This window comes from Solanum stenotomum, chromosome 4 (assembly GCF_019186545.1).
Source record: "Solanum stenotomum isolate F172 chromosome 4, ASM1918654v1, whole genome shotgun sequence".
In the NCBI taxonomy this organism is placed as follows: Eukaryota; Viridiplantae; Streptophyta; class Magnoliopsida; order Solanales; family Solanaceae; genus Solanum; species Solanum stenotomum.
The window spans coordinates 50,014,169-50,038,017 of NC_064285.1; the positions used below are offsets into that span (position 1 = coordinate 50,014,169).

At 35.8% G+C, this 23,849-nt stretch overlaps 1 protein-coding gene across 3 annotated transcripts in view; it reads right to left on the minus strand.

Annotated features, from left to right (window-relative positions):
* The window catches only part of LOC125862275 (anthranilate phosphoribosyltransferase, chloroplastic-like), a 1,111,005-nt gene that overhangs the window by 1,075,821 nt on the left and 11,335 nt on the right, over positions 1–23,849 (minus strand). For 2 of the 3 annotated variants that reach the window (XM_049542314.1, XM_049542312.1), the window contains 2 exons: positions 23,491–23,625; positions 22,830–23,145 (listed from right to left, as the gene is read on the minus strand). In XM_049542314.1, coding sequence (XP_049398271.1) covers positions 23,125–23,145; positions 23,491–23,625 — 156 coding nt within the window. In that variant the 3' untranslated portion in view covers positions 22,830–23,124. Of the gene's footprint in view, positions 1–22,829; positions 23,146–23,490; positions 23,626–23,849 lie in introns of those variants that run through there. The other variant, XM_049542313.1, reaches the window with a different exon arrangement.

Genomic DNA, 23,849 nt, shown 5'->3' on the forward strand with positions numbered 1-23,849 from the left:
CCATCTCCTCTAGCGAAGATTCAACTCTTTTTGGGTGAACACATATTGAAGGCTCTTATGGTATGTGAACATATCTACGTGAATCCATACAAGTAATGTATCCAAATCTTAAGGGCAAATACTACGATTGCGAGCTCGAGGTCACGAGTCGGATAGTTCTTCTCATGCACCTTAAGTTGTCTAGAAGCATAACTTATAACCTTACCTCGCTGCATTAACACACACCCTAGGATGACTCTGGTTGTATCACAATAGATCACATAACCGTCTGAACCCTCTGGTAGAGCCAAAAATAGGAATTGTAGTCAACCTAGTCTTCAGTTCTGAGAAGCTCTTCTCACAATCATCTAACCACTGCAACTTAACTTTTTTCTGATTCACTTAGTCAACGGAGAAGCTAGGATGAAAATCCTTCCATGAACCTTCTATAATAACCAGCCAAACCCAAAGAACTTCTGATGATATCTGTAGGAGAGGTGGGTCTGGGCCATCGCTTTACTGCCTCTATTTTCTAGAAATCCACTCGGATCCTTTCGCTAGACAATATTGACCAAGGAAAGCAATAGATTGCAACCAAAACTCACATTTGCTAAACTTAACGAATAACTGGTGATCTTTGAGAGTTTGCAGGACATTCCTCAAATGAGTCGCATGTTCTTTCTCATTCCTATAGTAAATGAGGATATCATAATTAAAGATGATAACGAACAAGTCCAAATACTGCCTGAGCACTTTGTTCATCAAATCCATGAAAGTTGTTGGAGCATTTGTTAGTCCAAATGACATAACTACAAATTCATAATGACCATACCGAGTTCTGAAGGCTTTTTTCAGAATGCCACTATCTCTGACTCTGAGCTGATGATAATTGGATCTGAGGTATATCTTTGAAAAATTACTAGCACCATGTAGTTGGTCGAACAAGTCATCAATCCTGGGGATAGGGTACTTATTCTAGACGGTGACTTTGTTCAACTACCGATAGTCAATTCACATCATGAGACAACCATCGTTCTTTTTCAAGAACAACACTGGTGCACCTCATGGGGAAATACTAGGTCTAATGAAGCTCTTATATATAAGGTCTTTCAAATGTTCCTTCAATTCCTTAATCTCAGCTGGAGCCATTCTGTAAGGAGGAATAGAAATATGTTGGGTATCTGGAAAGAGATCTATTTCAAAGTCAATTTCCCTTTCGGGAGGAACATTGGGAAGATCTTCTGGAAACACTTCTGAGAATTCATTTACTACTGGAAATGACTCAAGAGTTGGTGTTTCAGAGCTTGAATCCTTAACCCGAACTAGATGATAGAGATACCCTTTAGAGATCATATTTATGGCCTTAAGGTAAGAGATAAATCGACCCATAGGCACTAAGCTACTACCCTTCCATTCTAGTATTGACTTGTCTGGGAACTGGAAACGCATCCTAGTTCTACAATCGACTGAGGCATAATAGGAATGTAACCAATCCATGCCTAGAATGACATCAAAGTCTATCATTTCTTACTCTACAAGATCTTCTGAGGTGACTTTCTGAGAGACTATGATAGGGCAATTTTTGTATACCCGTCTAACTATAACTAGGTCACGAACTGGAGTAGAGACTGAGAAGGCTTGTGAGAGAGTTTCTAGATTGAAACCAAAGTTCATTGTTATATATGGAGTTACAAAAGAAAGAGTAACCCTTGGATATAACAAAGCATAAACATCTAAATGAAAGACTCGCAACGTACCAGAAACCATATCAGGAGAATCTTTCTGATCCTAGCGAGCCTGGAGAGCATACAACTTGTTTTGACACTGAACGCCACTTGTACCGGTTGAAGTACCCTAACGAATTGGGCGACCTGACGGTGCTGCTGAAGCTGTAAACTGAGCCCTACTATTGTTACCTCATTCACCCTGTTTAGAAGAAGCATAATCTCTCAACATGTGACCAGACTGACCATACCAAAAACATCATTCCTTTCCTGCAAGACACTTGCTCGGATGGTTCTTACCACACTTTGGAGAAGTTGGATAGGTTCTGGTGCCTGAAACACTCCCCTGAGACTTAGAGCTAATGCCCTACCCTTCTGATCCTGTCGAAACCTGGGGGGTGGAGCACTAGTTGATGAAAGTGTTGGAGCTGAAAATTTCTATTGAAACTGCGAGCTTTCCACCACCCGATTTTTGCTGAGAGTAATCATAGTTCTCTGTCCTAGCCTTCTTTTTGTCCTTAGCCTATTCCTTAAGCTTATCTCCATCAACCTGCTGAGCATGATTCATGAGCCTAGAATCCCTTTCAAGTCCGTGTCAAGCCAACTCTTAGAAATCTTACTTAGGTCATACATGTTGCATAAACCCTAGGTGGTTTGACCCTTGGTGTCAATTCACATAACTAGTAGCCATCATATCGTCTAAAGGGCCCCAATACCCTTTAGACAAATTGCATATTTATGTGTCAATATGGTCATAATAATTAAATTAAGCCAAATTTGCCAACATGGAGTTTAGAAATTTGTTTGTTGTTTGTTTGCAGAGTCATGGTCTATCCTCATTTTCCCAAAACACAAATGGTGGTCAAAGTGAATCCTACCCTGAAGGTTTGGTGGAGGGATATTGAGAGGAATCGAGAGTTAGAGGCAAACAAACTACTAGGTGGCCTTACTACTCTAATCTCCGTCGAGTCAGATCGTCACTTGATCAAAGCATTGTTGTAAATTTAGGACTTTGAAAGGTTATTCTTCAAATTTAGGGACTTTGAACTAACCCCGACAATTGAAGAGATTGGTGGGTTTCTTGGCCTCCCTTACAAATAGCGTGAAATGATTGTGCCACACAAGCCAACACCAAGGTCCTTTTTGAAGCAAATGGGCATGAGTCATAATCCGAGTTTACTTTGTCTGAAAGAGGGATGGATTTCTTTAGAGTTTCTATACTCACGTTTTGAAGACGAGGAAGGCCATGAAAACTTTCACAGGTAATTTGCTTGTTCTCCGGCAAAATGGGAAAGATACCATCTTAATGCATTCGTTGTCGCACAATTAGGCTCATTAGTTTTCCCTATGGAAAGGGGGAAAATCCACACTAGCCTAAGTTATGTAGTCTGTATGATGGCTCAAGGCAGGAAGACCATAGTTCTCATGATACTGGCAGAAATTATAAGGGCACTGACTAGGTGTACCAAAGGCAAAAGGTATTTCGAGGGTTGTAATTTTCTATTGCAACTCTGGGATCTTGAGCACTTCTACCAAAGGGCTAATACGGTAGACATTATTTGAGGGAGTATGGGGAATAAAATCATCAATCATACCTCAAGGATGAAATATTTTGGTTCCCTTGTAGGAACGGAGGACTGGTTTGCGTACTTGAGAGAGCGTTCAGCCACCAAAATTCAATGGAAGTATTATTGGTTGAAGCCTCGTCGTGTCATTATAAAAGGGTAATGATCTCTACTTTATCGAGCTTATTGGTTTAAATGGCGTGCAACGATACGCACCACTCCGAGTCCTCCGACAGTTTGGAAAAATCCAAATGATACCTCTGCGATCCCATATAGGCCACTATGGGTATGACTTTGGGCCAAAAATACCACAAGTAGGCACCATACTGCGAAGGTGGGAAAGCGTAGTAACTATTGATGTTCAAGAGTATCGACCCTTCGGCACACCTGAGTATTACGTATGGCTTCTGGAGGATGTGGAGCATGCAGATTTGAGCGAAGAAGGCCTTCCAGGCTTTGGTAATGAAAGAGAAAGAAGATGGGCTCACAACCTCCTCAACCGGGACTATAAGATCACTCCAGAAATGAGGCAGCAGATTGTGCCCAACATTGGAGACCAGCCTATTTGAAGTTTTTTTTTGGTTTTTTTTATTTCTCCATGTTATCCCTAGCCCTTTAGTTTATTTCTAGTTTTGCTTTAGTCTGATGTATTAAATTGAAACTATTCAATATATAAAGATTGTTTTCCTTTATTTCTCTAACTCTAAACTCAAAATTGGCAAATAAGGCTTGAATTAATTATTATGCATCACTCATATGTCGTCTTAGGCCTACCTCTAGCTCAATGAGGTCCCTTGCATTTAAGGAGCTTATTTCAAACAATGTGTTATTATTATTATTATTTGCTCAAATCTCCTAACACTGTTTTCTGTTGATTCCATTGTTTTTCCCATTCCTAAGGTTGATCTGTCTTTCATTCTAGCACATGCACGATCAAAAGGGACCCCCATTCTCCTCTTCTTCAAAGAACAAACTACAAAGACAAGGGTAAAATGGTTGACAACAACAGCAACAACGAAAGGGTAGAGACTTTTGAGAGAGGGCAACTTCCAAGTGACCTTGTCCTTAGACTTGAGCGCAAGATTTCAGAGTTGGAAGAAGAAGTAGCACATATGCGTGATTTGGCCAAGTTGTCTATTTCTCTCGGAACCCAATTTGGCGAAAATATAGACAATCCTCCTCACTCTAACCAAACAACCATGCCAAACAATCTTCCAACCAATATATCCCGACCTAAACCCACTCATCCAAATATCTTCCCACCACTTCATGCCCAAAATACCCAAATTCCATTTTACCACTACCACCAACAAACTAAGCCAACCATTCCAAAGCAAATTCCAAATGCAAACCCCTCATATACTCCTGGAAATAACAACCTCAAGCCCATATATATGGAAACCGCTCCTGTGACTCATAACTACCATGAATCAGAGTCCTCCCAAAAGGACATTCTGATAAAAACCCTGACTGAGAGATTAGATAGCTTGGCCAACAGGGTGCAACATGTGGAAGGAAGTAAGAAGTTGGAAGGGATGAGCCACGAGGATTTGTGTATGCACCCCGACGTAGAACTGCCTGAAGGATACAAGCTTCCAAAGTTTGAGATGTTTTATGGCATTGGAGATCCCAAAGCCCATCTACGAATGTACTGTGACAAACTTGTAGGGGTGGGGAGAGATGAGAAGATACTCATGAAGTTGTTTATGAGGAGTCTCACTGGGGAGGCTCTATCATGGTATATTGAAAAAGACCCTCGGAAATGGGTTGAGTGGATGGACATGGCAACAGACTTCATGAACAGGTTTGGATTTAATGTAGAAAATGAACCTGGCTGGTTCTACATTCAAAACTTGAGAAAAAAGCCCAGTGAATCTTTCAAGGATTACGCCATAAGATGAAGGTCTGAGGCGGCCAGGGCTAGACCTCCTATGGAAGATGAAAGACTACTATATCTGTGCCCAAGAGCCACAATATTATGACAGGATGATGCTTGTAGCTGAGAAGAGTTTCGCTGAAATTATCAAACTAGGTGAAAGGAATGAAGAGGGCATAAAAAATGAGACTAGCATTAATCTGGAAGCCCTACAAGCCACCAACAAAGCTCTACAATCCGGTGGAACGGCAGAAAATAGGAAGAAAACAGGTTCAGTAATATGGCTCATGGAACCAAAACCCCTTATAAGTACTAAGCAACAACCCCACATCTATCTCCATATCCTCAAACTTCATATCCTTCAGCTCTACCACTTATATCTCCCCATCCCATGCCAGTATATTACCAAAATGCTCCTCCTCAATATCAGCAAGCTTCATATCCTGTTAATAATGCCCAACCAACATACTTCCAAACTCCACCACCCACTCAAGCACCGAACTACCGAAACAGACCTCCATATGAAAGAAGACCTGCAAAAAACTATACCCCTCTAGCTGAGCCCATAGCCCAGCTTTATGAGAGACTAAAAGAGGTTGACTATGTCACCCCAGTTCCTGCATTGCATGTGGATGTCCGCGCAAAATGGTATGACCCTAACAAGGTTTGTGCCTACCATTCTGGGATGAAAGGTCACACTATCGAAGTTTGCAGAGCCCTGTAAGATAAGGTTCAATGCTGATTGATACTAAGGCCATCTAGCTCAAGGATCCAGCACCAAATGTTGCAACCAATCCTCTGCCTAACCATCAGGTCAACATGGTAGAAGTTGATGATACCTCGGATTGGGAGAAATCCATTTGGGTCCTTGAGCCAGAAGAATCAATGACAGTTACCACCCAGACTCCAATGGTAGTGCAAAGGCGTGCTCCGTTTAAGGTTGAGGTCATCATTCCCAAGCCCCCATTCACCGTCCTCAGAGCACCTCCTCCTCTCCAATTTGATACCCACACTATCCCATGGGATTATGGAAAGGGAAAGGCGAAAGTGGAAAAAGCAGACACCGCAGCAGGAGTGACTAGATCCAGAAGAATTTATACTTCCAAAAATTTAGTTCAGGGTAGCTCCAGCAAATCCAAGGCACCAATTGTAGAGCTTGAAGATCATGGTATCTGGAAGAAGGTGCAAGCTAAAGGGTACTATATTGTTGAGCAATTAAGTAAAACCCCATCCCAAATATCAATCATGTCATTGCTGCAATCTTCCAAAACTCATCGGAACGCACTATTGAAGGTCATGGGTGAAGTCTATGTCCCATCTAGCATCACTCATGGAGAGGTTGCCCAAATGGTCGGGCGGGTTTTTGAGGCATACAAAATATCTTTTCACGAAGATGAGTTGCCAATTGAAGGAACACCCCACAATAAGGCTTTGTACATTTCAGCTCAATATCTAAGCAAGATAATCACCAAAGCCTTGGTTGATTCAGGTTCCGGTTTGAATATCTGCCCTCTGAGCACATTGACAAGGTTAGGCGTGGATAGTACAAAGATCCAAACCTGGAAGATGAATGTGAGAGCTTTTGATGGTTCTCAGAGGGGTACTATTGGGGAAATAACGTTGGACATGTTCATTGGGCTTGCTACTTTCCCAATAGCTTTTCAGGTCTTGGACATTCCATCTTCATATAACCTATTGTTGGGTCGTCCTTGGATTCATATGGCTGGAGCAGTTCCCTCTACTCTTCATCAATGCTTGAAGTTTGAACGGGATCATGAATAGGTTGTAGTCCATGGGAAAAGGGACATCTTGTATATGCCATAGAAGGAGGAAGTCATCTAGACGGTGAGATGTACCATACAATTGAGCTTGTTGGCAACATTGAAGTGCAACCTTGGTTTAGCCAGAAGATCATAGATATGATAACGTGGTTTGGTTTCGAGCTCGGGAAAGGTTTGGGAGCCAATCTACAAGGAATAGTTGAACTTATACAACCCGTTCATCATTCAACCACTATTGGCTTAGGATATAAATATACTACTGAGGAGTGGCTTGATTGGCAGCCACCTAGGAATGGGTACTACTATCCATTGAAGAAACCGATACCACCGTTGCACCAATCATTCCGATCAGCAGGCTTCATGGGTGGTATCATTGATGATCTTCTGGAAGACATAAAGGGTTTGTCTCTGACCAAGGAAGAAGGAAAGGGCTATAATGTCGTGATCAATGAGGAGGAGAAAGGGGACCCTAGAGGAAGTAGTGAAGCGAAGATCAGCATCAGCATTTGGACCTCAACTCCATCCAGACCTCGTCGGGCATCTAGGTAGCTTTGGAAGAAGTTTTCTATCAAATTTTAAAAGTTTTCAATAAACAGTTTTAAATTTCAGTTCTCTATTTTCAAATGCTAGTTTTATGAAACTCTTGAGTTTTAATCAATAAAGTTTTTTTCCCATCTATTTAATATCTTATATTTATTTGTGCATTATTCTTTCTTCCAGCAAAATATGTTATAAAAATGTTGAATCTGAGACTATGGCATATAATGAGACTGCACAGCTTAACATTAATGACATACAAGAAGTCGAAGAAAGTGAGGTCCCTGAAGAGTTAATCAGAGAGGTTGAGGAATTCAAGGAAAAGCCCAATCCAAACTTAGTGGAAAAAGAGGTGGTAAATTTGGGAAATTTAGAAGTGGCACAAGAGACTCGAGTAAGCATCCATATGACAAAAAATGACAAGAAAGGATATACCGAGATCTCAACAAGGCTAGTCCCAAGGATAATTTTCCATTGCCCAACATACATTCTTGATTGACAACTGTGCTAAGCATGAAACACACGTGGATTGCTTTGTCGGTTATCATCAAATTGAGATGTACAAGGATAATGCTAAGAAGACTGATTTCATCACACCATGGGGTGTCTACAACTACAAGGTAATGCCTTTCGGTTTAAAGAATGTTGGGGCTACATACATGAGGGCAATGACCACTTTGTTTCACGACATGATCCACAAGAAAATTGAAGTTTATGTGGATGACGTCATCATCAAATCAAAGAAGGGTTCAAATCATCTAGATGATCTGCAAAAGTTCTTTGCCAGACTACGCAAGTATAACTTGAAGTTGAATCCTGGAAAGTGTATCTTTGGAGTCCTGATAACGTTCAAATATACTTCTTGAAAAGAAATATAAACGATCGTATGCAATATATTTACCCAACTATGAGTTGGGGTTGATCTCACAGAGAATATGGAAGAATATTGTCAATAGCAAATATTTAACTCGATAGTCGTTATATAAAAATTGGGGGGAGGGGTTTAAATTGAAATAAAATAAAAACAATAAAAAGATAGCTTTGAACTAAGTATTTATTTATATTTAGATTATTAAAAGTAACTAGGAATGTGTTCCCATAAGCTCATAACGCGGTAATCCTAATAATAATAATCCTTTTCTAGTGTATTATATGCAAAGTGATAAGTTAGGTATCTCTAAATCCTTGGTCCGGCATCTAGAGAATTTCACCCCGCACCTTGGTCCGGCTACGTATGTATAATTTACTAACCCTTACCTTTACCTCATATTAGACATCACATCGATGTTTGGCTTAGTTATTACTTCGCACCAATCGACACTAGACTATTAGATAGTATCACACTAAATCTATGTTGATAATTCTTTTCTTGTTGATTACCTCCTTAGTCCGGCAAGTAGCAACAAGGCAAGTTCTAACGTTTGCAACCGCTAAAAAGACTTCTAAACGAAAGAATTATCAACGCATGCTTTAACACTATTCAAGAATTACTTAGTTATTATTCATACTTTGTTAATCGCTTATGGTTCCCACAACCCTAGTTATGAAATTTAGCTACTCATTATCTCAAAAACACAATTAAAATTTATTAAAATAAATATGCTTGTGTTAATCATAAAAAGTTAAGAACAATAGCTAAACTCTTTTTTATTAATCACGAATATAAATAAATAATAAAGGAGAAGAAAGAATAAACCACAATTCTCGGGCCTCCACGGTGGCTCTTTCAAAGTTCCTAAGCTAGAAGAAAATTTAAATGTCACCAATGTTAGACTCACGCAGATATGATCTGAGTTCCTCCCAACGAACTCCATGTTACTAGTTCACCTTGGCCCTTTACAGCTTGGGGCATGGACATCATTGGTCCAATCGAGCCAACAGCATCCAATGGACATAGATTCATTCTGGTTGCAATCGACTACTTCACCAAATGGGTCGAAGCCACCTCTCACAAATCAGTGACAAAGAAGGTTATTGATGACTTTGTAAAAAATAATATTATCTGTAGGTTTGGGATTCCTGAGTCAATCATCACTGATAACGGAACCAACCTAAATAGTGATTTGATGAGATCATTGTGTGAGAAGTTCAAGATCAACCATCGAAATTCTACAACATATAGACCACAAATGAATGGAGCGATCGAAGCTGCAAATAAGAACATCAAGAGGATATTGCGCAAGATGATCGATAATCACAGACACTGGCATGAAAAGCTACTATTTGCATTGTTGGGATATCGTACCACCATCAGAACTTCTACTGGGGCTATGCCTTATTTTCTGGTATATGGTAATGAAGCTATGATACATGCTGAAGTAGAGATACCATCTCTAAGGATTATTCAGGAAGCAGAGCTAAATTATGCTAAATGGATACAAGTTCGGGCGGAGAATCTGGCACTAATAAATGGAAGAAGAATTAACGTCATTTGTCATCGTCAACTCTATTAAAATAGAATGGCTAGAGCTTTCAACAAGAAGGTTAGACCAAGACACTTCTCACCTGGGCAACAGGTTTTGAAGCGGGTTCCCAAATCAAGATGAAGCAAAGGGTAAATTTTCACCAAACTGGCAAGGTCCATACATAGTGTCTCGGGTATTGACAGGCGGGGCCCTCATACTCGCAGAAATGGATGGAGAAGTTTGGCCCAAACCTATCAACTCAGATGTTGTGAAGAGATATTACATCTAAGTTTGTTTCATGCTCTTTTACTTTGTATTTTGGAACTACGTCAAACCTGATTCCCATTTAAGAGGGGATACATAGGTGCTCCTATGGAGTTCGGTCTTATCATAATAAAAATTTTCATTTTCCCCTTTGACTGTGTAACTGGGGTAGAATTTTTTGAGAGGGTCTCAAAAATTCCATCAAAGGGACATTTTCTTGCAAATCATGATACCGGGACAGAATTTTTAAGGAACTCAAAAATTTCATCGAAGGCATTTTTTCTCACAAATCAGTAACTGGGGTAGAATTTTTGAGAGGATCTCAAAAATTCCTTCAAATGAGCATTTTCTACACAAATCAAGACTGGGGCAGAATTTTTGAAAGGGTCTCAAAAGTCCACAGCAATCAAGCTACAATCTTCAACAAAGATTAGAATAACAGAATCGCTACTGAGTCAGATGTTGTAAAGTCTCAAATTGTGTCATGGTCAAAGATTCAACATTACTTTTCACAAATTAATATTTTCAAAAGCTTTTTAGAAAAAACTCTCTCTCCTTCTATTTTACAAAGCAAATGCCCGGAAAGGTCAAGATGGCAAATCAAACAGAGCACACCGGTCGGAGCAACTCAACTGCCCCTCATTTTTAAACTCACAATTTTTCTTTCAATACAGGAAAAACAGGTACAGATACAAAAGACAACTTCAACATCGCCTGACCGCTATTAAGCTCAACGAATCGCTAGTCAAATGGCATACTATCCTTCTGACAGGATGAAGGACCAAGTTATTTTGAGCCCGACAATTGCCAATCAATGGTACCATATCCTTCCAATCAGACAAAAGGATCAAACTACTCCATATAAAGCCCAAAAAATCAACATTTCAACTACACCCACTCCTTACAATAAGACGAAGGGTCAAAGCTACAATATTCTGAACTCGAAATTTGTCAACAAATGACACTCAATCCTTCCAAAAGGCGAAGGTCTAAACCCCTCAAACAATTATCGCATGAGCCCGAAAACTATATTATGCTTGATGACTGCATTGAGCCCGAAATTACATTGTGCCCGAAGATCACTTGTGCTCAAATTGCATGTGCCCAAAGATTTGCATGTGCTCGAAGATTGCATTGAGCCCAAAATTGTATTGTGCCCGAGATTTGCATTGTGCCCGAGATTGCATTGTGCCCGAGATTGCATGTGCCCGAGACTACATTGTGCCCGAAAATTGCATGTGCCCAAGATTGCATTATCCCCTAGATTGCATTATCCCCGATATTGCATTGAGCCCGAGATTGCATGTGCCCGAGACTACATTGTGCCTGAAAATTGCATGTGCCCGAGGATTGCATGTGCCCGAGATTGTATTGTGCCCGAGATTGCATTGTGCCCGAAGATTGCATGTGTCCGAGACTGCATTGTACCAAAAAATTGCATGTGCCTGAGGATTGAATTATTACATATGCCCGAGATTGCATTGAGCCCGAGATTGCATGTGCCCGAGACTGCATTATGCCCAAAAATTACATGTGCCCGAAGATTGCATTATTGCATGTGCCCGAGAATTGCATGTGCCCGAATAAATTAAAATCAAGTCACAAGTATCAATAGATGTCCGAATTACAGATACGCTCTCTTTACTCATTACTTATGTTCCTAAGGCGTCGTGGTCTAAAGGCATCATCTTTCATGGCCTGCAGACATCATATCATGGCCTAAGGATTTAATTTGTGTTTATCATGATCTGAAGGTGTCATAGTCTAAAAGCATCATTTTTTCATGGCCCGCACATAACATTTTTATGACCTGAGGATATATTTTTGTGTATCATGGCCCTAGACATCATAGCCTAAGACATCATTTTTCATAGTCTTAAGGCAAACATCATGGTCGATATGGGAAATTGCATCATGTTTACCTTTATCGCTCGTTTGAAATATTTACTCTAATCATATTACAAGCTACAGATTTACAGAGACTGACATTTTGCAGATAAGTCTTTTTTTTCACTTCTCGGCTACAATTATCGTGCTTACATCTATCACAACGAATGTCCTATCAAACTCTTTGCTACTCGTATTACCGTTTTTCATTTAATCTTTGGCTACTCATATTACCTCCTCTTCATAGGATCCTTTGCTCTTAAATCGGAAATCTCTTTGTCATTCCTTTCTCGCTACTCTAATCCTATCCATTCAAGCCAATATCGTTCCTGTTCGAATATCGTACCGCTCTTTCAATTTTTAGGAGTTTCGTTTGCTCCTGAATATAGAACTACACACGACCTGATTCTCGTATAACCAGAGATATGTAGGCGACTTAAAAACCAAAGTCTCGGTCGTACCCCTTTCCAACTCTGTCATTTCAATTGATCCCACTGACATATCTCATCAGTCGAACAAAATCGGCTACTAAGTCAACGTTGGTTGCCCAACAATTCATCCTTCATTCTCAAACAACCAAGGGGCAGTTGTTGACACCCAATTTTGACCGACTTTTAACCCTTTTGGGAATGCTATTCGATTAAATACATATTTTAAAATATATTTCGAGTTTAAAATTTTAGTCAATTTTTGTCTAAAAATTATATATTTTAGTATGTATACTTTATAAAAAATTATTGTAAATATTATTAAAATATTTTAAAATTATTAGTAAAACTTGAAATAATTATTTTATTCAAATGTTTTAAAATTTAAGTGATTTTAATTATATAAAAATATTATAATATATAGTATTAATTTTATAGCATTTCCTTAATTTCCCTCTAAATCTTTTAAATGTTAGCCTATTATATTCTAATTCCTTTCAATTCTAGCCTATTCAATTTTAATTTAATTTCAAATATAGCCACCTATTCATTTCAATTTTAGCCATCCTACTCTAATCAATTTCAAATCCTCATTTAATCTCATCTGTCTATCCTTTAGTTAAAATCTAAGATCAAATCTTAACCGTCCATCTTATTCGATTCAACAAACAAGATCAAAGCTCTATCTCTTGCCTTTTAATATCTCAAAGACCAAAACCCCTATTTTTTTCTAATTTCTCTCCTCTCTCCCTCTCTACCCCCCCCCCCTCTCTTTATTCTCTTCCTCGCTCCGGCGACTAGCAGTTGTGCCCAGCAGCAACCCCGGCGACCCTCTCTCTCCCCTCGCATCTTCTCATCTCTCTCATTCCCCTCTCCTCCCTTCTTCTTCTTCATCTGACCAGCAACTAGCGAGGACCACCAGCAACTGGTGAAGTTGCCAGCGAGTGGCACAGCTCCGACAACCACCACCAGCAGCTGACTGGCGAGCCTCCTTCTCCCTTCTCCTCCTTTTTTCGGCGAAAGCCACCAGAGGTAGTTGTCTCTCTCTCTCCCTCTCTCCCTCTCTCCCTTTCTCCCTTCCTCTTTTATTTTCTCTCATCTTTTCGCAGGACCAGCAGCAGCAAGTAGCCAAGGAAATGGCACAGCCAGCGTGACAGCAGCCAGGCGAGCGAAGTAGCCAGGCTCCACCGGCGGAAATAACAAGCTCTGGCCAGCGAGCTCCAGGCAACGTCACATCTTTCTCTCTTTCGACAAGGACGAGAGAACATTAACGCCACCAGCCGCGAAAGCCAGCTCCGACCAGCAACCATGCACACCAGCCGGCGAAACAACAATAGCTCTGACCAAGCGAGCTCCGGTGAAGTTTGAAATTTGGATCGGTGGAAGACGGATCTCAACAGATCCGTCTTCGTATTTTTTCAATCAATTATTATTTCATCTACTCAATCTTATGTCGTTCCTATTTTGATTATAATTTCTTATGATTGCTTTAAATTGCTTGATGCTTGAATGATAGAAATATGTTCATGATGTATGCATAAACTTTTGGATGGATTTCTGATTGAACCTGGATTTAGTATTAACTTGCTAATCGTTTTGAGATCCGCTGATTATTTTCAATAGTTGGTATAAATCTAATTTTTATTGTCCACTAATCCTAGCATATTTTACTCCTTAATTGACTGTGCATCTTTTGAAATTAGAATCAGAATAATTTGTTAATTATGGGGGAGAATGCTTTGGGTGATTGGTTATCTGATTGTAGATTTCAATTATAGTAAGGTCTAATGTAGTAGCTTCCTGGTAATTCTTATATTTTGTTAGTATTATGCTTGATTGATTTTTTTTTCATCTATAATCTATAGAGTTATGGTTACAGGCTGAATCGATTTGATTAGTTGAAATCATTACCTTTAGATGTTGCTGATCATACTCAAAGTATTTTAGGCTGTGAATATTTATTTGGGACTGTAATTTTAGTTTATCCTAAATAATTATGTATGCGTGCTTGATTGTATCAATATATTGTCTAAAATTATTCTTTCCTTGCTTGTTTTACATGGTGCATTATGGTTAACTGATTTTGTTTACCTTAATTAAAAATGGGACTGATTTCTTACATGGCTATATTTGGTAAAAATAACTATGATTTGGCTCTTCTTTATTTAAGGAAAAATAATATTACTCTTCCTAATTTTGTTCTTGTCCTATTATGATGCCCTCTCTCTATTATATAAAATCAAGCCCTCCTTTATTTATTTCCCCACCCTTACATGCAAGAACAATCAGAAGCACTTTAATCTTAAAAAAAATATATTATTCTCTACTTAAAAGAAAGGTTTTCCGACGGACATTCAAAGTGCTTTCTTTGTTGTGTTGCTGTTTTGGTTGGATTCCTGCTAATACTTCATTGCTGAAATATTTTCTGCTTAATTGGTTAGTTCTCTTCACTAGCGTAATTTCGTTTTGCATTGTCGCATGATTGTATGGTTGAAATAAATACAAGGAAGCATCCGGGTTAGTTTCCTTATTCCTTTCTTTCTCGATGTGTGATTATATATTATCCACAGCTTGTTTGAATTCTTACATGTCTGTATGTTGCTTGTGTACATGAAATAATCAATATTATGTGTGTATCCATATAGTTAGCTTTATCATTTTGCTATATTAAATTGTCTCTTATGTGTTATTACTTGCCCGTATTTTTCATTGTACTTAAATAGAGTTTAAACTTAAAGATGTTTGAAGAGTCGCCTAGAAGAGTTTTCCATACGAGACTATTATGTTTAAGTTTATTTTAATGGTGTAGATATCATTTATTTAGTTTTGATTTGTAATATTTGTATAACTCTAAAACTCTACTCTATATATGAAGTATTTGGGGATCGTCCAAGGGGGAGGGGATTTATGTGCTACTTGTTACTTTATCATCAATTATTTCTGTAAGAAATCACGCATTTATGTTGTGTGATGGTTTGAATATTCGCATTCTAATCCTCCTCATTTAGATCTAACTAAAAAATAAATAAATAAAATAAATATACTTGCTATTAATCACCTTTTGGCTAATTACTCTAAAATTAATTATATGTTTGACTAGTGCACTGTCTATTATAATTTGTTTATTCATTTAGTATGTGATATATTTTATGTATAATAATAAATATTGTGTATGTCTGTCATCCTATTTTGCGCTAAATCACCAATGTTCTATTCCTAATAAAACAAATGGCTAGTTGATAATCTGTGCTTTGCACTAGCAATTTGTCTTTAGATAAAATGACTATAGGTCAATTAAAGTTTTCAAACATTATTTGGGGTCTAGACAATCATGCTTATAGGTTTCTGAATATTGTTCCATCTTTATATAGAAAGTATGCCTATTGGTTCAATAATTAATTTCAGCATATTCACTTAGAAATCATGTTTATAGGATCTAACTAATAACATCAATGTTAATAAGTTTAAATAAAACAGCTTGTTAAAATCATACCCTGAAAACTTCAGCATGTTAAATAACTAAAATAAATACGCTACATTCTCTTCCAAGTGTTAATTAATTTCTGCATTTGTAATTAGGTTCTGCCATCTTAAAATTAATTCATAAACTATTTCAACATGTTTTAAAACTAAAATTTGTTGTACGTATTTGTTGCGCAGTTAAATCAATCTTCAATTAAAAAAAATTTTGCACACTATCCGGCCACTTAGAATTAATTATTTTCCGCATATTTTCCTAAAATCTACTACTTGCTGCCCTAATTCAAAACAGCTTTAAATCTTAAATTTTGCATCATAATTAATTGTTTTGCCACTCAAAATCAGCTAGTGATTAATTTCCGCATCTAATAAACTGACTGCTTAAAATAAATTTTTGAACTAATAATAAAACCTGCTACTGCTCTAGAAAACATTTTCTGCATTTTGAATAGTGTTCTGCCCCCTTAAGATCGGTTAATAAATTAGTGTTTGCATACTGTTATGAAGGCCCCATTTCGAATTAATTATTAATTAAATCAGTCTTTGGCCCTTGTAATATTCTGTCTATTTTAATGTTATAATACTTGTTAATGTATTTGTATGCACACACTTAGCATGTGACCTTTTTCACAATTACTTGTGTTTGCCAGCATGTTTAATAAAATCTAGAGGCCAATATGAGACTCTACGTGCTAAATGCTCGTCTTATTTGTTTGATTTGGTGTTTAGGGAGCCTATTTAGAAGCATAGATTTTCTTTTAATCTAAAACCACCCTACTCGTAGTCCAATGTCTCTTGGACATTAAGCGGGGGAGCTAGGCACCTTTTAGGACGAAATGCATGTGGAAGGTGGGGTAGGGGTAGTTAGGCCCTACGGAGATGATGGCATTGCCTCGAGCCGTAAAATGACAAACATTTATTTTGTCTGTCCCTATATAGAAGTCGAGCGTTGATCTGTAAAGTTGTCGTGTTTAGAGTCTCCCTTTACTTGCTTTAGTTATAATTGTTTGGGTTAGTTTAGTAAAAATAAAAATTGTTTAGCCTATTTATTTGTGCAATTTCTGTCTCCTCGCTTATCTCTTTATTAATTGTTTAATATTTATGTTATCACTTAGATTTGCAGGCTTAGCTAATTAATTAAAATAATTAAAATAATTAAAGCGCCCTTAATTATTTAATATTATGTTATCACCTAGCTTTGCATGTTTAATTAATTAAATGAAGTAATCTTAATTGTTAAATATTATGTTATCACTTAGTTCTGCATGCTTAATTAATTAAATAATCGAATTGATCTTAATTGTTGAATATTATTTATCACTTAGTAAGTATGTTTAAGTTAAATAACCAATAAATGAAGTGACATTAATTGCTACTTGTAACCCACACATAAATTGCATGAGATACTGTCGGGACCCACATTTGTGGACCTCGAGGGATGCCTATCACCTTCCTATCGAGGTAATTTGAACCCTTACCCGATCTCTGGTTCGTTGACCTTAGCTAGAATTAGTTAGGTTAGATAGGTACCCTAACGCGCCTTAATTCGTTAGGTGGCGACTCTTCAATAACCCAAAGCCCAAAAGAGTTGTTAGGTCGTGCACGAAAACCCGTTTTTGCGAAAAAACGGGGCGCGACATTGCATTTCCAATTTTAAATTGTTTATGGAAAAGACGAAAACATAAAAGTTAATATGATAAACTTCAATCAAGTAACAATCTAATTGTCATAGTTTCATACTAACTTCAATGATTCTTATAGCAATATTATTGTTCAACCAACAATATTAAATCTACTCTATCATGAACAATGTGACTTTCTTTTTGTATAAATGACTCTATAATAAATATAACCAAATTAAAATATATTTATGCTAAATTATAGTGAGAAAAAAATACTTGATATTTATACATGAAATTCTCAAGTTAGAGAGATTTTTTTTTATTTTGTTTGATATTCGATGTTCGTACTGACATTCAATTTAATATATATTTGTGTCTCATAAGACCCATTAATATTATAAATTTATATTCAAACTTTCATTTCTTATTGTATACATTGCGTGAATAAGGAATTAAGTTGTTATAGTGAAACACAATCGTTGAGGTTTTACCTTTATAATAAAAATAAAATTAAATTAAACACATAATTTGGTCGTATATAGATTATCAGAGAAATATATTTTTTAAAAAAATATATGTATGCAGCGTTGAAGATGTAGAAAAAATATCAAGAGTTGGATAATTTTTGACAACATTAATACAATTATTCCTATTATTACAATGTTATTGTGGTATTTATTATAAATAAATGGAATAAGGCACAAGTACCCCCCTAGACTATGACCGAAACACACCTTAACTAAACTAAGGTCCTATTACCCCAATGAACTTATTTCTTTTGTAATTTTGTACACCTTTTGTCTTATGTGGCACACTACGTAACTCCGTGCAATTGAGACGCGTGGGAGATATTTGGATGCCACGTAAGCCAAAAAGTGCACAAAAATACAAAACAAATTGGTTCAAGGGGTAATAAGACCTTAGTTTAGTTAAGGTGTCTCTGGAATTTCGGTCATAGTCTAGGATGTACTTCTACCTTTTCCCTAAATAAATTGGAGCAATAACTCTCCAAAAGATAACTCTATATTTTTATGTGGGAAAAATAAAAGAAATTTTTTTTTTCTTTCAATAATAATAAATTAAATGCACATGAATCATATATTCACATTTATTATGGTCTCTAATCTCTCTCTCTATATATATATATAAAGGAGAAAACATAGGTGTTGTGCCACCTCTTTATGGCCTCCATTCATATTTGTCTTTTTTCTTTTTTCTTTTTCCTTTTTTCTTTTTTTGACTATTTTTTCCTTCATTATTTAATTATTTTATTTTTAATATCTCAAAAAGTCTTCACATTCAATTACTCAACTTTTCACCTATCACTATAGTATATATTTAATATCTTTGGAAAAAGGGTCAAAATTGCCCTGAACTAGGTGAAATAGACCACTTATACCCTTTATTACATTTTAGGATCAAAAATTCCCCGGCCGTTATCCTAAGAGACGTCAATTACCCTTAAGACTTAACAGAAGTGATGTGGCAAGCCAAATGGCACTAAATCCGCCACCTAGGCTTGCCAACTAGGATACCCACTAAAAATTTTGACTCAATTAATAATTCAACCCTAATCCATTTTTGTTGGATCAACCCACTAATATTAAGCGGGAAACAAGTTTTCAAAATAGATGATGTTTCCCGCTTAATATTGTGGGTTGATCCAACAAAAATGGGTTAGGGTTGAATTATTAATTGGGTCAAAAATTTTAGTGGGTATCCTAGTTCGCAAGCCTAGGTAGCGGATTTAGTGTCATGTGTCTTGCCTCACCACTTCTGTTAAGTCTTAAGGGTAATTGTGGTCTCTTAGAATAACGGTCGGGGCATCTTTTATCCTAAAATGTAACGGAGGGTATAAGTGATTTATTTCACATAGTTCAGGGGCAACTTTGACCCTTTTCTTTAATATCTTTAATAAAAGAGAAAAGGGACAAATATATCCCCGAACTATCACAAATGGTATGTTAATACCCTCCGTTATACTTTAGGGTTGTATATACCCTTACCATTACTCTTTTGGGTTGTGTATATCCTTAAAACTAACGGACGGACATGTGGCTTCATCTCAACCATTTTCTCGATTTTATTTGTTTATTTACCTAATTAAAAGATCCATCCGACCCACAAGCAAATAACCCTTCATCTTTTTTATAAGGAAATATCATTGATTCCTTGTTTATCCAAAGAAAAAGAGAAATAAAAAAAACTTCATCTAGAATAAACTCAATGCATCCTCCTTAAAGTTTCAGACAACAACAATTAATCAACCTCTTTCAACAACACAAATAGATTGTAAGAATATTTTCAATCCTGTGCAAAATTAAAATAAAAAACTTTCCAACAACAACCACCACAAAATATGGTGCACTTGGTTCAATTCTCCCGATCCACAACAAATAAATTTGAGCTCAATTTTTTTGATTCAATTGCAAACCCAATTTAAAGCTTGAACCTTTATCCGTCAATGGTGGTAGTATTTTTAACCTGTTTCAACAACAACTAATCAATTTAAGTTCAAATTTTCTTATATGATTGCAAACCCACTTTTCTTGAAGCTTTGTCCATCAATGGTGGTAGTATTTCCAACCCCTTCAACAACAATAAATCAATTTAAATTCGAAATTTTTGTTTCTATTGAAGACTCACTTTTAAACTTGAAGTTTTGTCCATCACTGGTGGTAGTATTTCCAACCCCATTCAACAACAAATTAAAATGGGTCTCTTGTTTTTCAATGAAAGCACATGCTACTGTCTTTGTTTTAATGAGATTTGAGAAAGGGCTTCAAATGAAGATGTATTGAAGTACAGTTTTGTCTTTTGTTTGATTTAAAAGGTTTTGGGTTATGTTTTACTGGAGGAGGGCTCTTTGTTTTTTATTTTTATTTTAAATGACATGGTGTTTTAATTTGGATCATGGGTGGATAAATTATGAAAAATGGGTGGATCTTTTAAATTTAGGTAATTAAACAAATAAAATCGAGTAAATGGTTGAGATGAAGCCACGTGTCCCTCCGTTAGTTTTAAGGGTATACACAACCCAAAAGAGTAACGGTAAGGGTATATACAACCGTAAAATATAAGGGAGGGTATTGACATACCATGATAGTTCGAAGGTATATTTGTCTTTTTCTCCTTAATAAAATAAGAAATAACTACCAATAACCCACACATATATCTTCAACTTATAATATTAATAATATTCATAACTTCTTTTTTTAATCGTCATAACCCCAAAATTAAATTTATTAGTTTATGACACCTTACGGTATCTCTCCTCTTTTTCTATATAAATTCATATTTTGTAGCAAGAAAAATTTCATTCAAAGTTATTCTTTCACTTCTCCATCACCATATCATACATTAGAGTGAGGAAGAAGTGCTAATCATCACATCATATGGTTGCTTTCAACAAAGTCGTAAAGAATCTATGGGTAAAAATGCTTCTTTTAATTTTTTAAATTATATTTTTTTACTTTAATAATTTATGTGATGTTATTTATTTTGTTTAGTCAATTTAACTAATCTTTGAAACTAAATTGAATAAACTCAATCCAAATAAAATCAAGGAGTAACTAACAATTTCATATAAGTATATTCTTAATTTGTGCTTGTAGGGTGAAGAAGAAAGTTGAGGAAGATACAAAAGTAGAGAAAATTGTGAATTTGGAAAGAAGATAATGTAGAGTCTTTACAATAAAATTACTATTATTGTAATTTGATCTTTTTAGTTTTTTCTTTCCACTTCTGTATATTTCATTTACTTTATTGAAGAACTTAAAATATAAAGAATTTTTTTTCTTTTTCTTTTATATGACTATAGTTGTACATACATAATTCATTGGATTAAATTATGATTCGCTCTTCTGAATTTTTATTATGATAATTTTTTGTAACATTCTAAAACAAACATTATGTACTCGATGTTACTGTTTATTTGCATGCTGAAGTGCATTCCTAAATACGACACTACGAATAGAAGCATTTTAAAGAGCGAAAATTTGATAACTTACAAAATAAAAATATTATCCAAGCAATGAATTAAAAAAATTGACAACAAACTTGATTATTTGTATAATTCTAACGAAAAACTAAAGAAACTATAAACTATGCAATAGTTTCATTTTCAAAAAAAAAAAGACAAAGATTCTATTTATTTTTTCCTGATTGTTTTTGATAAATTTCACTATGTTTTTATTTATTATTATTTTAAAAAGTGTCAATTATTGCTCTCTCCATTCATTTCATTTATGTACTTTATTGAAGAACTTAAAATATAAAGAATTTTTTTACTTTTTTTTTATATGACTATAATTGTACATACATAATTTATTAGGTTAAATTATGATTAGTTCTTCTGAATTTTTATTATGATAATTTTTTGAAATATTCTAAATCGAACATTATGTACTCGCAGTTACTGTTTATTTGCATGCTGAAGTGCATTCCTAAATACGACACTACGATTAGAAGCATTTTAAAGAGCGGAAATTTGATAACTTACAAAAAGAAAAAATAACGTTATTCAAGCAATGAATTATAAAAAAATTGACAACAAACTTGAGTTTTGTATAATTCTAATGAAAAACTAGAGAAATAATGAAAAGCTAAAGAAACTATAAACATTATATGCAATACTTCTGTTTTTAAAAAAAAAAATCCTATTTATTTTTTTCTTATTTTTTTTGATAAATTTCACTATATTTTTAATTTATTATTATTATTATTAAAAAGTGTCAATCATTACTCTGTCAAACAGTGTAAGACCCGTGAAAGCTTCTGTGGACTCCCCAGAACTCCTCAGCTTCCAGGAGAACCATCACAGATCGAGAAGGATTGTATGGTATGTGGAAAACTCTCGTGAAAGGCCTCCATCAATTTTAAGTCAAGGTTATTTGAGTCTTTTTCTACGCTTTTAATTTCTATACTACATCGTTTTGACCTATTCTAAGTGGGATTAAGGGTTTATCCGCCCAAAACTCCTCATTCACTCATAACCTCCCCTAATTAGATTTCTTCTTTATTGAGTTTCTTCTCAAGCAAGAACTAGGGTTCCAAATTTCAATTCTCCATTTTAAGAATCAAACCAAGGTTTCCACTCCATGTATGTCTTAGGAAATTATGGAACATTCCTAATCACAATGTCTTTAGAAACTCAAATCAATGTGTGCTAATTCATCTCTTGTGGTTCCACAATTTTATCATTTGGAAAACTGGATTTTGGATGTATGGGCTTTATTATGAATGCAAACTCAATTGAGACTGAACTCCATGCTTTATAAAATAGCAAACAGAATGGGCTTTCAAGCTTTACATATCAATATTGATGCAAAACAAGTATTAGATAGTAACAAGAATCAATTATATGCTAATCTCATCACTAATTGTAGGCACTTCCGCTAATTAATCCAACCATCCAACACGCGTACATGGAGCAAAATGTTGTGGCAGATGTACTTACTAAACAAGGATGTCGTCTTACAACTCTGCTAGGCTCTACAAATACCACCATATGCATGATAAATAACACTCATCTGCAAATTCTTCTGCAGCACCTCGCTCTTTGTATGACCCTTTTGTTATAAATGTAATACAATATCCTTAACATAAAAAAAATAAAACAAATCACAGTTAGTATAAAATGTTAAGTTCATGTGTGATCGGTAAATTTTAATGTTCATTGTATTTGTAAAGTTATAAAACTAAATATTGTATTATCATCGATAGTAAAGTCATAAAGTTATTATTTTTTTTATCATTAAAATTAATTATGTGTTTTCTTCCAACATTAATCTCTTTTGCCATTTGCATTTCTACATAAAGAAAGAAATCTGCAAATCAACAAGGCAATATTCTTCATTTGTTCAAACTTTATAGTTTTGCCAGAAAAAGATAGCCACACCATCAATTGAAATCTGTATTTCAGTAGTATGATTTTGACTTACCGTCGAAACACCAATCCAATGATTAAGAGTATTGAGAGCTTTCCCCGATTCATGTGTCATACGGGCCACGGCTACTCCTTCAGCTAAGTTACCAACGCTCCCACTGACTAATAATGCTGCTGCGGCATTCAGTATCTAAATTTCCATTTACACAGAGGCATGACATGATCAGTAAGAGTTCCAATTCTATAAATTGTTATGAATTTACAATAACAAGTAATCTTTCATAGCAAGTCCGATATAATAACTTAAAACATCCAGTTAAGGCATTAATTTTTTATACTGTCAATATATGAAACTTCTAATCCATAAAAAGGCTAATCATAGTCATCCTTAATAAGAAACACATTGTCCCATTC